This window comes from Pholcus phalangioides, unplaced genomic scaffold (genome assembly GCF_987345545.1).
Source record: "Pholcus phalangioides strain wild (caught in Gottingen) unplaced genomic scaffold, Ppha-v1.0 ptg000027l_1, whole genome shotgun sequence".
Lineage (NCBI taxonomy): Eukaryota > Metazoa > Arthropoda > Arachnida > Araneae > Pholcidae > Pholcus > Pholcus phalangioides.
In genome coordinates, this window is record NW_028301617.1 from 10,416,981 (window position 1) to 10,430,845 (window position 13,865).

Sequence of the window (13,865 nt, forward strand, 5' to 3'; positions counted from 1 at the left end):
CCTAAGTAAAGAAAGAAATGGAGAGCAGTCATTGGTGAAAATTCTTGAAGCGGGTTTTTTTAAAACCCGCTTTTTCTATTTCCTATGTGAACGGAACTATTGAGAGAACGTCCAAAAATTGCTGAAATGTCCCGTAAAATACGGGTGATTAGGTCACACCATAGGTCATACAATATACATGCGGTAGAAATACCGCATACCTGGCCAGCAGACTGAAAAGTTTGCATACCACTGGGGTAGCGTAAGTCGGGGTATGGTATTCATAAACATTTTCATTCGCAGGGTTTTTTTTGCGTTTGTGTCTCTATTTTTCATAAGCTGATAATGACCTTGAAAGATAACAGTTCTCTAAAATACATACAAAAGAAACAACTCATTGATAACATGCAGAGAAATGTCGTTCTGTTATGAGGGTTTTATCGGAGACATGACGATGTTTGAACACATGTTGCTTTCATTGGACGAATATACCCGCATTGAAAACTGTCTAGTTATGTAAAACGACTTTTAGAGAGCCAAGCCATGTATAGCGTTTCCAGGGGGCCCATTTTTGTGATTGCCGTGTACTTGTTTGGCACATTTCAACTGGTTCAGAGGTGAGCGTATTTATACAGTCGGATCGGTTTATATAGAATACGGATATTACGAATTTTCGTCTATAACGAAGTTTTCCAGCATCCCGTAAATTTCGTATTTCTTATCAATGTTATTCTGATTGCCTAATAACTAGAGCCCGGATTGTATGCGCTAACAAAATGGCAAAATATGCACTAAAAATTCATATAAATCTTTATTTAAAAATGCCGAGATATATGACTTAAAATCAAAAATAGGTGCAAAGAACACAAATTCATTAATTCATTTAATAATGGTAAAAGCATGGGACTAAGACAAAAAATATACGCAAAAATAGAAAAAAAAAGTGCCAAAAAATGAAAAAAGTTCATACAAATTGTTAAAATATGCATTTAAGAATGCCGAAATATGTATAAAATAAATAATATGCTCTAAAACTTTTTCAATATGCTGCCCCTTGTACGTTATATGAAAGAAAAAATCTATTTAAAAACGCTGAAGCCTCCTTAAAGAGGAAGAATATGGGCAAAAAATGGGTGGAAAACAGTGGATTTTTTCGAAAATGCAAAAAATTTTTAACAAAAAAAATGAAAAATATCTACAAAAGAAATTCAGAAAATAGAAACAAAAATATTCCTTTCCTTGGAAGACATTCTTCTAGGAATGTTTTGGGTACTGCAAAAATCCTATTTCGCGTTCATTATTCTCCTGCATATCTCTGTGAAATCCACTTTTTCCTGCAGAAAATCTCATTAAGAACAAAAGGCAAACTCCCCTATAATCTAACCTCCAAAACACCCTCGTTAGATTCCAACGTTGGTTGTGTTGTGTGACATCGGGTCCGAATCAATTTCGCGAACGTCTAGGTGCAAAACGCTATTCAGCAGTGCCGTCTTAAGGCATGAGCCCACCCGGTCACGACCCGGGGGCATCAAGAGAAAAGGGGCCTCACAAAAATGAGATTAGGTTGAAATTTTCAAGAATTTGCCTGGTAGGGCCCATGATGCTCTTAAGACGGCCCTGCTATTCAGTGCATCAAAAATTGTAGCTGTACATTTGATTTCATAGGCAGGACAGGTCCTGGACCACGTCTACCCTCCTCGGCCTGTTGGCTCGGATGAGCCCACCGTGTAACAGTGGACCAGGCCACAGGCTTTGCGCTGGAACAGACGGTAAAGTGATAAAAAACATTACACTTCACTCATAGTTCGAAAAATATGTGATAGATGGCAGCACCATAACAAGCATTACACAGAAACAAGCTTCACGTTAGGTTCACAACACGGACATTCCAGCCTGTGCCAATTCGTTAGAAGTTCCACAGAGGAATATGGACGAGGCACATGTTACGCTGTTGGAGGTGCGACGTCGTTCGGTAGGCTAGCTCACAAGTTGAATACAGCGATTGTTAATTATTTACATGTTTTATTTACAATTTATACAACCATTATAACTTCAACGGCAGGAGCGTGTGTCAGACGTACGGAGAAGCCGAATGCAAAACAAACAATAATGATAGTCAGCTTTGACTACATAAAAATAGACATGTTGCCACACTGACATAAATAATAATAATAATAAAGAATGATAATAAACATAGTTGGAAAAAGGGTCGCTACATACATGTGTGGTTTAGTAGTAGTAGTTCCAGGCGCTAGGTCACATCCGTCCTCTTGGCTTGGTGGCTCTAGTGAGCCCTCTACCGCGGTCAGACCTGGTCTTAGCAGTGCCGTCTTAACGCATGGGCCCACCCGGGCACGGGCCGGAGGCCTCACAAAAAGGAGATTCGGTTGAAATTTTCTAGAATTTACGAGGTAGTGCCTCATTAAAACCAATTGGCCCGGAGGCCCATGATGCTCTTAAGACGGCCATATCTCCCTTCTCGACTTGGTGGCTCTATTGTGACCTCTGTCGTGGTAAGGCCCCTGACCTTGTCTACGCTTGGTGGGGTCAGATGAGCCCTACAGTATCCATCATACAGTACAGGATCCAGAGGAAAGGAGGATGGTAACTACCGCCTCCCCTCTCAAGAGCCGAATATTATGGGGAAAAATTTTCTGTCTCGTAAAATACGGGACGATCAAACGAACTTACACAATTCACCTCTCCTGTCGCATCGTCCGGATCCACGCCTTTTCGTTTTTCGTATCTGCTCCCGTGTCGGATATTCAGTTTGTTGCTTAAATTTTGAGCAGCAGTGTAATCCCATTACAAGCCACCATGGCCCCCACATAGGGGGGGGGGCTGACAGGGCTCTAGTCCTGGGGCCCGGGACGGTTATAATTTTTTTGCTTTTTCATGCTATAAATTAACTACAAAAGGGGCCCGTCTGACCGAGGGGCCCGCAAAGGATCCCAGCCTGGGGGCCCCGATACAGGATATGGGGGCCATGCAAGCCACCACAAACGTGGCGGGGACCCAATAGAACCCGGAATCAATGGCTCCGATCCAATCTGGACATGGATCTCTGAAGCATATCCGATGATTTCCCTCACGTCTTTCAACAGCACAATATCATTGTCTACTAACTCAATCATCGACTGGAACCCAACCCATAACTAATATTATCTTAATTGGCGGCAAACAAAGCAAATTTTAATTAGCAAGTCCCTTCGAATCTTGAACACAAAAATGGCTTCCTGCAATTCCCTCTGGGATCATAATCGGTTATAATTTTTCTTAATGATCGCAAGATATCGGTGTTTATTATGTCGGAAGTTGTTTCCGGAGAAAGTATTATCTGATAAGATCCGTGTTATCTGTCTCGTTCGTAAAGCGCATGCGCGAGATCCGAAAAATCTCAAAACAAAGAAAGGTGTCATGACGTCTCTCTCTTTTATCGTTATACAGATATGTACTATTTCCTGGAGAGAGAGAGAGAGATGTAACGATCAGATTGGCGATGTGACGACGCGATAACAATGGTAATGTATTGTATTTTGTGTGCTGTTGAAATCAGGAGGGGGGGGGGTTGTTGGATATTGTTAAACAATTAATGGAACGTGTTCGGAACTATCGTTGTCCCGAGATTATCGTGTTATCTTAACGTTATAATTTTGCTGCCCGTTGGAATTGAGACGGACACAAAGACCTTTTCGGGGATAATGGTATCAACGATATTACTGTTAGGGCTTGGTTTGGTCTGGTCTTGTGTAACTTCACCCTCAGTGAGACGTCCTATTCACATGAGCAGCGACGCATTAACAGGGGGGTGCTTGGGTGGCTTGACGGCAAATTCAGAGGAACGGAAAATTTGAGAAACCAATTGTCAAGCAAATTAGAAGAATGGGAAAAGAACTGCAAAATTTGCGTGGGCCATAATTTGAGTGAAACCATAAATCTACCTCTGCCTAGAGGGCTAGGGGGCCCAAGTCAGTGACTGACCAACGGAGTGATCTAGAGCAGTGTTTCTCAACCTGGGCTGTGAGTGGTTCACATTATTCCATTTTTATCAATTTATTTCTCATTAATCGTATGCATGGCCTTCCCTTTCATTTACAAAAATGAAATCAACCGGGCTACTGGCTTCCAAAGGTTGAGAACAACTGATCCAGAGAATTCGCAAGCCTGTTAGCGACTAAAAGAGTGACCTAAAGAGCAAGGGACCAGGTCAGTGAGTGATCAGAGAGTGTTCCCTAAGTCCATACTTGACTTAGGGAGCAAGAATTCAGGTCAGTAAGTCACCTGTACGGTTAAGGACCAGGTTAGTAAGCGAGCAAAAGAGTCACCTAATGAGCAATTGACAAGGTGTGTGCCAATAAATTCCCTAGAGAACAATGGACAAGATCAGTAAGTGACCTAGAGAGTGAGGGATCAGGTCAATGAGCAACCAAAAGAGTCATTTGGAAAACGAAAGACCAGACCTGCGAGTCAACTATAGAGTGAGGGACCAGGTCAGTGACTAACCAGAAGAGTGAGAACGAGGAGCCAGGTCATAAGACTAACCCAGAGAGAGAGATTGATCAGGTCGGTGAAAGGCCGAAAGAGTGATCTAGAGCAGTGGTTCTCAACCTTTTTTCGTCCATGGCCCGCTTTCACCCATTTCTCATTCCTGTGGCCCCCTTGCGAACATGAATAATTTTCTACTCCCCTTTAGTTTTTTATACTCCCCCCCCCCCCACCCACCGTTTTCCCATTAGAAGATAGTTATTCAAAAATTGTCTCAAGCATAAATATGTTTGAATTTAATTTGATTAATTTTTAATTTATGAAAATAATGAAAAATCAAAACAAACATAATAGAAGGCAGTAAAAAATAGAATAAATTATTTCCAATCAATGTAAACTCTGCGCTTGAAGACGGCACAATGTCATCAAGTTACTGTACTGAATGAAAAATTTGTATTCTTTCCAAATTAGTTTTTTTTTGTGTAAAAGATTATGGTTCCATTGAGAAAATGTCAGTTGTAGCTTCCAAAATATGCATTCTCATAATGATAAAAATTGCAAAAAGTGGTAGCAAGCAGTTTTATTAATTTTCTTCTCTTCATGAGGATAAAAGTAGTAATGAGGGAGTAGCCACACACAAATGAATCACAATTGAAAAGTTCAACCTTCCACATCGTTTTCAACAATAATACATGTATCGAGGATATAGGTTCATGTTGTAGCCCTACTATAAACTTAAAAAAATGAACTAAAATACGTTCGAAAAATTTTAAATATTTGTTTGAACCATTCATTCTAGAGAAATCATGTACGCAGTGACAAAACTGTTCGTGTGAACATAATAATGATTCATTATCAGGAGTTCAAGCCCATCGGATAATATAAATAATCAGATTTTCAAATAAGAAAATTATCAATTTGTTGACTTCAATTTCGATACGGTCAAAATCTGATATTTCGTTGGATGACAAGCTACCTTCAAGTGGCTTTTTGGTTCATAATATGACCGCTCTCTCGCAGGCGGACGAAGAAACGTGTGAGTTGGCTTAAACACAGGGCAATATTTCACATAACAGTCCGTACTATATTTCATATACAGGGCGCATAGGTAACGGGGCATATGGCATTTTACTGGCGAACCATTGGTCCTAGCAATATACTTCCAGTTGGAAAAAGTACCCGAATAATGTGTGGTACTCAGATATTTGATTCATGTTGCCAGGGGTTACATAGTTATTAAAATAAAAATGTTAACTCTTTATGCGGACATCCTGTGCCCCAAAACCCAATGCGAAAGTTGTTTCCCGGTCTCCAACAAAAAAATTCAACGTTTCCAAGTGCAATATTCACTGAGATATTCGAAGAAAGTTCGAAAAGAAAACAGCATTAAGTACGGGGAAACCATTTTATCCGTTGCTGTTTTTTCCCAAATTTCCTCAATTTTTCGAATTCGCATATCTCGGTGAATATTGCACTTGGAAACGTGAAATTAGTTGGCATCGGGAAAGACAAAGCGTCTTAATTGGGTTCTTTGGCACACGGGGATGGTATAAAAAGTTTTCTTTTTACTTCATAACTATACAACCCCTTACTTACAACATGAATGGCATATCTGAGTTGGACACGTGATTTGAATACTTTTTCTAGTTGATTATGTCTCTAAGACTAACGGCCCGCCAGTAAAGTGTCATACGCCCTGTTACCCATGAGCCTGCATATACACGTAAAAAATAGTTTGGGACGAAATAAAGTCGACTCCCGTTTTAACAAATACCGTTATAACGGGAAAAAATATCGTTTTACCGAAAACTTTTCTAATCCCCGGGTAAGTTTACATAGGAACAATATAAAAATCTTAAATTCCTTTATAACGAAATTTCGTTATTACGAAGTGATTTCTCCGGTATCTTGTAGTTCATTTATAATGGGGTTTGACTGCATTCCCCCCCCCCCGAAAAAAATCTGAAATTTTTGCAGTAAAGTAATTGAACTTCGGCAATTTGATGTGAAAGCAGTCCTTTTTATAATGATTATGTCTTTTTTACTTTTATAAATTTAGGAAGGAAACAAAAGGAAGAAAGTGTGGGAAGAAAAAAAGAAAAATGACCAAGAGGGGCTCGGTTGTGCGTAAATGCCTCGAAATTCCACTTGTGCGCAAGGGGATTCGTGCCTCACTCTCAGTTTTATGACAAAATTTCACATTTATGTGACGTATGACTATGGGCACGAGATTAATCTCTATATATATAGCTTTCAATATTAAAATATTTCATTTATACGAAGCACAATTTCAATTCTTTGACATTTTCATTTTGATTCGAACTCTCTAAATCTTCGGCATTTATACATCATTTCCAACTATCAAATCCACGCAGTTTTTGCAGATTGTGAAAACGCGTCGCTGAATTGGTTTTGCATGCGTATTATCAACACTAAAAACCATAAATTTTAGGTTGACAGATACAAAGAGATGAATTCAGCCGGTTGCTGACATTTCAAAGTGAAGACTTACGTGAGAATTTATTGCACTTTTCTGAGAAATCAACAGACGCAGTGAGTCTCAAATAAACGGATTTAAATTGCTTTAAATGTGGTCATACGCCCTTTAAGATTTTTTTTTTATTAATGTCCACAACATTGTTCTTGCAGGATAGGAAAATTACATTGAAATTATTTGGGATGTTGCAGGCCTGTAATAGGCGCCTATCGACATTTCGTACTGATGAATGTCTGATCAACTTGTAAAAATTGAGATTATATATATTACACCTCAACAAGGCTATGACCACAGTGTCAAGGGACGCTGTTTAGAGCGCATGGTGCAAGTGTTCATCTTCGGATGGAATCAAGAACTTTCGGAAGATTACGTTGTAGATTTTATAGTTGATTTTTTTTCCTCCGTATATTATGATCCGTCCATTGACGAACATTGATTATGTGTGAATTTATACGTGCAATCTATATGTAATATTTTTATTTATTATCCTGAAGATATCTAATAAAATTTCCAGATATACCCATCCTCCGGGAACGCTTCGATATCTCAATGAGATGGGAAACGGGGTGTGTTTGGTCTTCAAAGGTCAAAGGCCAGTAGTAGGCCAGCAGCAGCATTGCAGTATCGATTAAAAAACTTGAAAGATGTGGTGTCAATCTTAGAGGAAGTCCTAATACATTATCTTCTTGGATTGCATATAGACACCAATCAACAAACCAAATGACGTTAAGACCGTCTTAAATTTGTTGAAAATTACGTTTTTCCTGTTAAATTGAAAGGAATGGCATATGAACACTTGCGATTGAAACAACAGTAATTTTATGCAATTATAGTTTCTTAAGTTATACAGCAATGTAGTTATAAAAAATTAAATTTCGTGGGTATTTTTGCTCATGTATGATTTGGTCCCTTGAAGTTCGTTATAACTGAATTCGACTTTGTTTTCAGCAAAGGCAATGACTTGGCATCCCCTCAAAATTCATGAAAAAAATACCCCAGGGTAATTATTCTTTATTCGATTTTTATAAATATATTCCCCATCAGACCACTACTGAAGACAGCTTTGTGCTAAAATAGATGGCTATCCGTCTGTAATTGCATGAAAACGATGGGTTCTTTTAAAAGCTTTCATTTTTCACTCATCGACTTCTTGGATTGCATTTACTACCAGCACTCAAAAGAATGTCAATGAATGGTCAACAAATCTGTCTGCTTTCCTTATAGCAGCCCTTTTTGAATGAAAAGTCTTCGAACACACACAATTTTCTGTCTTTACAAGTTACTTTACTCCATTTTGCTCAAACCTTTTCTAATAGTTTGTGTCGGGGCCTACTGTCACCCCCAGGTCGTAAAACCACAGAGATTACATAAATAACTTATTTTATTTTCTTCCTCATGTTAATGTTACTTGAATAGGGGAAAATTTGCGAGAAAGATATGCTATATATATGCTATTCTATGCATTTTGTTTGCAATTAAATTTTTTTAGTCAGAGTGACTAAAAAAATTTAATTTCATAAACTTCTTCGTGGCCCCCCTAGACTATCCTAGGGCCAACCTGGGGCCATATGGCGCCCGGTTGAGAACCACTGATCTAGAGTTTGTGTTCTAGCATGTGAGTGGCCAAGAGTGTGTAAGTATGTCACATCGATCCCTATACATCACAACATATAGATCCCTATGATTGAAGGGGGGGGGGGTGGGGAGGTCATCACCACGTTGGCGTTCTTTTGCGACAATTATGGCCATTTACAATTAGCCATAGCTAACGCAACCCTAACGATGAAAGAAATCTGAGTATCGATATCTTATCGATCCATATATAGGGGGGGGAAACAAAAGCCCAAAGTTCCGACATTAATCAGATAAATTGGTCCGATCAGTTCGCGAACTTCCCAACTTCGAGCTTTGGCAGTAACATATACACAAAATATTAAGTACAAAAAATTAAAAAAAAAATGGATACAAAAAAATTACAAAATCAGTGCAAAAATACGAAAGCAATGCGAGTATACAAAAACAATACAAATGTACAGAAACAATGAAGAAATGAGAAAATACAAAAACGAAATTCATGGCCTGCACAATCCCAGAAATCTCGGAGCCCCACCCGAAGGGAATTGCGATTGAATTTCTCATGTCATATATTATAAAACTCGAATGAATTCCGATTTCAATCTCATTGCTAGTCTCAACTGCGAGTTGGCAGCGTACCTCGAAGACGACGATGGACGGAACTCGTTCCTGATCGACTCGGGACTTGTCAACTCCGATTTCAAGGCTTGCAGCGAGTCGGATAAGAACGAGTGTGAGCACCTGGCCGTTGATGAGGTGAGTATCACCCGAGTCCTCTTCCTGTATGAAAAATCTACAAAAAATGAAAGCCAATAGATGAGGTGCAGATGCGACAGTGGCACTTGCGGGCGCGTCAAGTATAGCCACAAATGCAAACATGTCGAATTTAGTCGGACGCAACCATTGTCGTACGCAAAGAGGGAGGTTTTGGGGTTCTAACCCCCCCCCCCCCCACGAGCCAAGATTATAGTGTTATTTTGCAGGAAAAAACGTAAACCCCCCTCAGAAGGAAAAAAATCTGAAACCCCCACGAGAAAATTCTGCGTACGCCTATGTTCGGCTGTACTTCTATTGCGACTAAACTACGTGGAAAAATCATATTTATGAGTAACGAATTTTATGTTGTATGAAATCAGTTGATGTGAACACAATACACAAGTAATTTGTTCCGTCCTCCTTCATTGTTATCCTTTGAATTTTACTAAATCTGTTGTAATGTCTACCCCTAACATCATCTGTCCTTTTCAGTTTTGTTGCATTGCCTTTTTTTTGTCACTCGTTCTCCTTCTCCTTTCACAGGTTCCTTCATTGAAATAACACCGAGAATATAATTTAATGTCAATCTCAACAATCAAAGTTCTATTTTTTTACACAACCTTAGGTACTCGTATAATTTCTTCATCACACACAATCACTCACTAATCTACTCCCTAGCTCTCTTGGTCTGTCACTGATCCTGTCCCTCGCTTTCTAGGTCACTCTTTTGATCACTCACATCTTCGCACACTGGTTTGATAAATCTCAGCTTGCCTGCTATTTTGCAATTAATATGATGCACACCGATTTAACCACCCACATGCTTGCACACTGTATTGGTCATTCACATGCCTGCAGACGGTCTAGATTGCTGTTTCGGTTAGTCTAATGCTCACACACACTCTGTAGGTCACTCGCATGTTTGTGCACGCTCTAGGTGTCTCACAACACACTCTCTGACCTGGTCTCTCACTCTCTTGATGGCTCTTTTGGTCATTCCCATGCTTGCACTCTTTTTTGTTTACTTACGTGCTTACAACATCTCTACGTCATTCATTTGGTCACTCACTGACCTGGTCCCTACCTCTCTTTGCAGAAGCGGGTTTATGGTGGGCTATACCACTTTTGCGGCTCTTCTCCTATTCCATAAATTTTCTTGGACACTGATTCCGCGCTGAAACGCGCCGCCCTCTTTACATAAGGTTACTCCACTATTTACAAAAGGTTCTGAAGTTCTTTTGTACCATTCGCGTCGAAATACATACACGGTCGATCATATTATTCTGTGATCATCTACATTATTTTGGTCATCTACATTCCCGGTTTTTCCATTTACTACCAGTAGGTGAGAAAGAAAGCGTCAAAATGCTTTTGTTGATGAAACACAACAAAGCACTCTTTGTTGTCCTCTCTAGTGTTGTCCAACAGTGAGTCCCGACGGCTAATGTCAATCCCAACAATGAGTCACCACATAAGTTGAAAAACTATAAAAGAGATGAGGAATTAGTCTAGGCCGTGGGAAGGTCCTGGGTTTATAGACTCGTCACTTCGTGGAGCAGCTCGAGAACGTAGATTCCGCGTTGGGCCGAGCGTTATAACGAGCGAGTCCGATGGAGAACGCACAAGGGCGCGCGATGGCGGACAGTAAGTCAACGCTTATGCTCAGAAGTGCCAGTCACTTGCGCAAGCCATGTAGCAGCGTCTAGTTAGTAAAGGTCGAGGCTGAGCCGTAAACGTTCCGCGATCCCCCGGATGTCGTCAGCAGCCTGCCAAACGTTGCTTTGGCGAGTCACCCGGTCTATAAGTACCTTCCCATCGCGCGTCTCTTATAGTGTATAACGTGATCGAGAGATCAAAAGATATTTGCTTTGCAAGTTTGGATTTAAATTAGCCTAGGGCAAAATTGATAAGCTTGGGGTACACTTGATAGAAAAATGTAAAATATCACCAATTTCAGTGCAATGATAAATACGCAAAAATTACATCGGCACCAATCAAACATGTTCAGATTGGTGGTATTTTATCGATTTCTAATAGCAGTGGCAGATTGATAGTTTTACTGCCATTCTCAGTCGAAATTTGTTGACCATTCATTGGTCAGATTGGTCACCCTGCGCTTAGCACCCGAACTTGTAAAGGAGATGGGTCAGTTGCACTGGAAGGTAGGCGTCCGAATTGCACCACTTCACTCTTATTACCTATGTCCGAATTTCACTGGGACCTCCCTCCCCCCCATCCCGACTTTCTTGCTGTTACCGATTGTTGATAGATAACTTTTTCCCCTTCCGCACCTTATTTTTCTGTCACACTTTATCCAGGCATAGATAGGACTGGCAGTGGTGTATAGTCACTGGCATATCTAAAAAATTTGCGGCTTTAAATTCTCTTAATGCATTCCACAGTAGGAACGAAGATACTATTCCAAACGATCCGCGATCCCCCCGGATGTCGTCAGCAGCCAGCGAAACGTTGCTTTGTCGAGTCACCCGGTCGATAAGTAGCTTCCCACCGCGCGTCGCGTCGCGTCTTGTAAAGTAAGTGTAAAGCCGAGTTTTCCTAGGGGTCGAATTTCTGCGCTGTGTGCAGCGTGAAATGCTGATTGGTTAGAAAAATGAAATTCAAGTTTTCTGACCAATCAGTGTTTTCACGTTGCTCACGGCGCAGAAACTGTACTCCTAGAAAAAACCGGCTTAATCGCGCGAATAACAAATTCTTGATTGGCGAGTTTCAATTTAAAACCAGTCTGACTTGGCCGGTTAGTCATGTGACCATTCATCCCATATTTCCAGGAATATTCCCGTTTTTTACCGACCCGGTTTTTCAAGAAGCCTGCTTGAATTTTCATTCTTTATTGAAAAATCAAGCACTGGAATTATTTTTCCACTCATAAATTATATTATACAATAGCTGCAACTACAAATCATAATATCAACCTCACACATTGGCGTAAGCAAGGGGGGGGGTTTTGGGGTTCTAACCCCCTCTTGAGCCAAGGTTATAGTGTTATTTTGCAGGAAATAAAAGTAACCCCCCCCCCAGAAGGAAAAATCTGAAACCCCCCTCGAGTCGAGAAAATTCTGCGTACGCCTGTGGACGCAATCACAGTTCCTCCTTCTGTCTTCGATACTTTTCTCTTTCCTGAAGACGATTAAAACTGATGAAATTTCAATGAAAAGCTCATGAAATTTCTAGCGATTCAATAGCTCTGGCGGAGAGATGGGTGGATGGGGTTGTCACCGATGGCTACAAAAAGTTGTCAGATATGGAGTTCTACAGCGTACTTTGATATGCCTACAAACATCATAAAATTTTGCAAGTCTCTAAATGTCACTTTTAATTTGGCATGTCCACAAACATCATCAGATTTGACACATCCATAAAGCATTATCAAATTTGACAAAGTCCGTAAAAATAATAAAAAATTTGACATGTCCACAAAAACTTTCATTGAATTTTCCCCTCCAAACGTCATTGAATTTGATGTGAAAAAAAAAAATTTATGACCGCAAATGTCATAAAAAAAATTGAGATATTCGCAAAAACCATAAAGTTCAACATGTCCACAAAATGATAAAATTTGGCTTTCCTGCAAACGTTACCGAATTTGACGTGTCCGAAAACGTCAGCACATTCGATATGTTTGCAAAATTAATTAAATTTCTCATGCCTTCAATGCCACCGATTTTAACTTAGCTGTCAAATTTCCCATGATCAAAAGTTCCACCAAAATTTGGCGTGTCTTTAGGTGTTACTCAATTTCCCGTGCCTAAAAGCTCTACAAGAAATTTGATCAACAGTATCACTATATTTGACTTGTCTAACATATCCGCCGTATATCCTCTAAATTCTTCCAGACGTATCCTCTAAATTCCCCCAGACGTATCCTCTAAATTCCTCCAGATGTATCCTCTAAATTCCTCCAGACGTATCCTTCTAAATTCTCCAGACCTACAAGTACCACCAAATTTTCATTTTGAAGCTACTGAATTCGATGTTTCCGCAAACATTTCCATAATTTTTTTTGTCTTAATGTCACTCCCACAGGCAAAATCCGGGACAAGCAACGGCAATTTCTCACTCCCCGTCAAAACGGGACGCAACTCGGACGCTTACAACATCGGTGACGTCCTGTGCGACAAGGCGGACCTCGTCCAAGAGGACGTCCGGTTCAAAAAAGTCAGGATCCACTACAGGCTCTGCACCGATCAGTGGATCAAGACCAATTATGTCATGCCGGAAAAACTCTGCTGCGAAGATGGACTGTATGTGCCGTGTTGCATCTTTGAAAAGAACATGTTGAGGAATAAATAAACGACGTGGCGTTCTCTTCCAAGGAATGTTCTGGAAACTTATTCGTTACTAGACAACATACCTCATTCAAACAACAAAAAAAAAACGATCGCTTTTGCTCCATTTACTGACATTGAACAACGCCCTAAATACAAAATTATCGTTTGTTTTCGCCTCGTGTACGGTCCATTCCTGCCTTAAAATTTCATTTTTTTGGTTACGTAAGGTATTTACTAGTACTTAACGTCAAGGGAGAGTTCACAGGTCATCAGGTTATTTAAGA

The 13,865-nt window shown here is 40.1% G+C and overlaps 1 protein-coding gene across 1 annotated transcript; it reads left to right on the forward strand.

Annotated features, from left to right (window-relative positions):
* Window positions 1-357: 357 nt before the first annotated feature.
* Window positions 358-13,643, forward strand: LOC149068384 (uncharacterized). Its single transcript, XM_089251543.1, has 3 exons — window positions 358-596; window positions 9,151-9,292; window positions 13,337-13,643. The coding sequence occupies exons 1-3, from the start codon at window positions 523-525 to the stop codon at window positions 13,601-13,603; spliced, it is 483 nt and encodes a 160-aa protein (XP_089107669.1). The 5' UTR covers window positions 358-522; the 3' UTR covers window positions 13,604-13,643.
* Window positions 13,644-13,865: the final 222 nt, after the last annotated feature.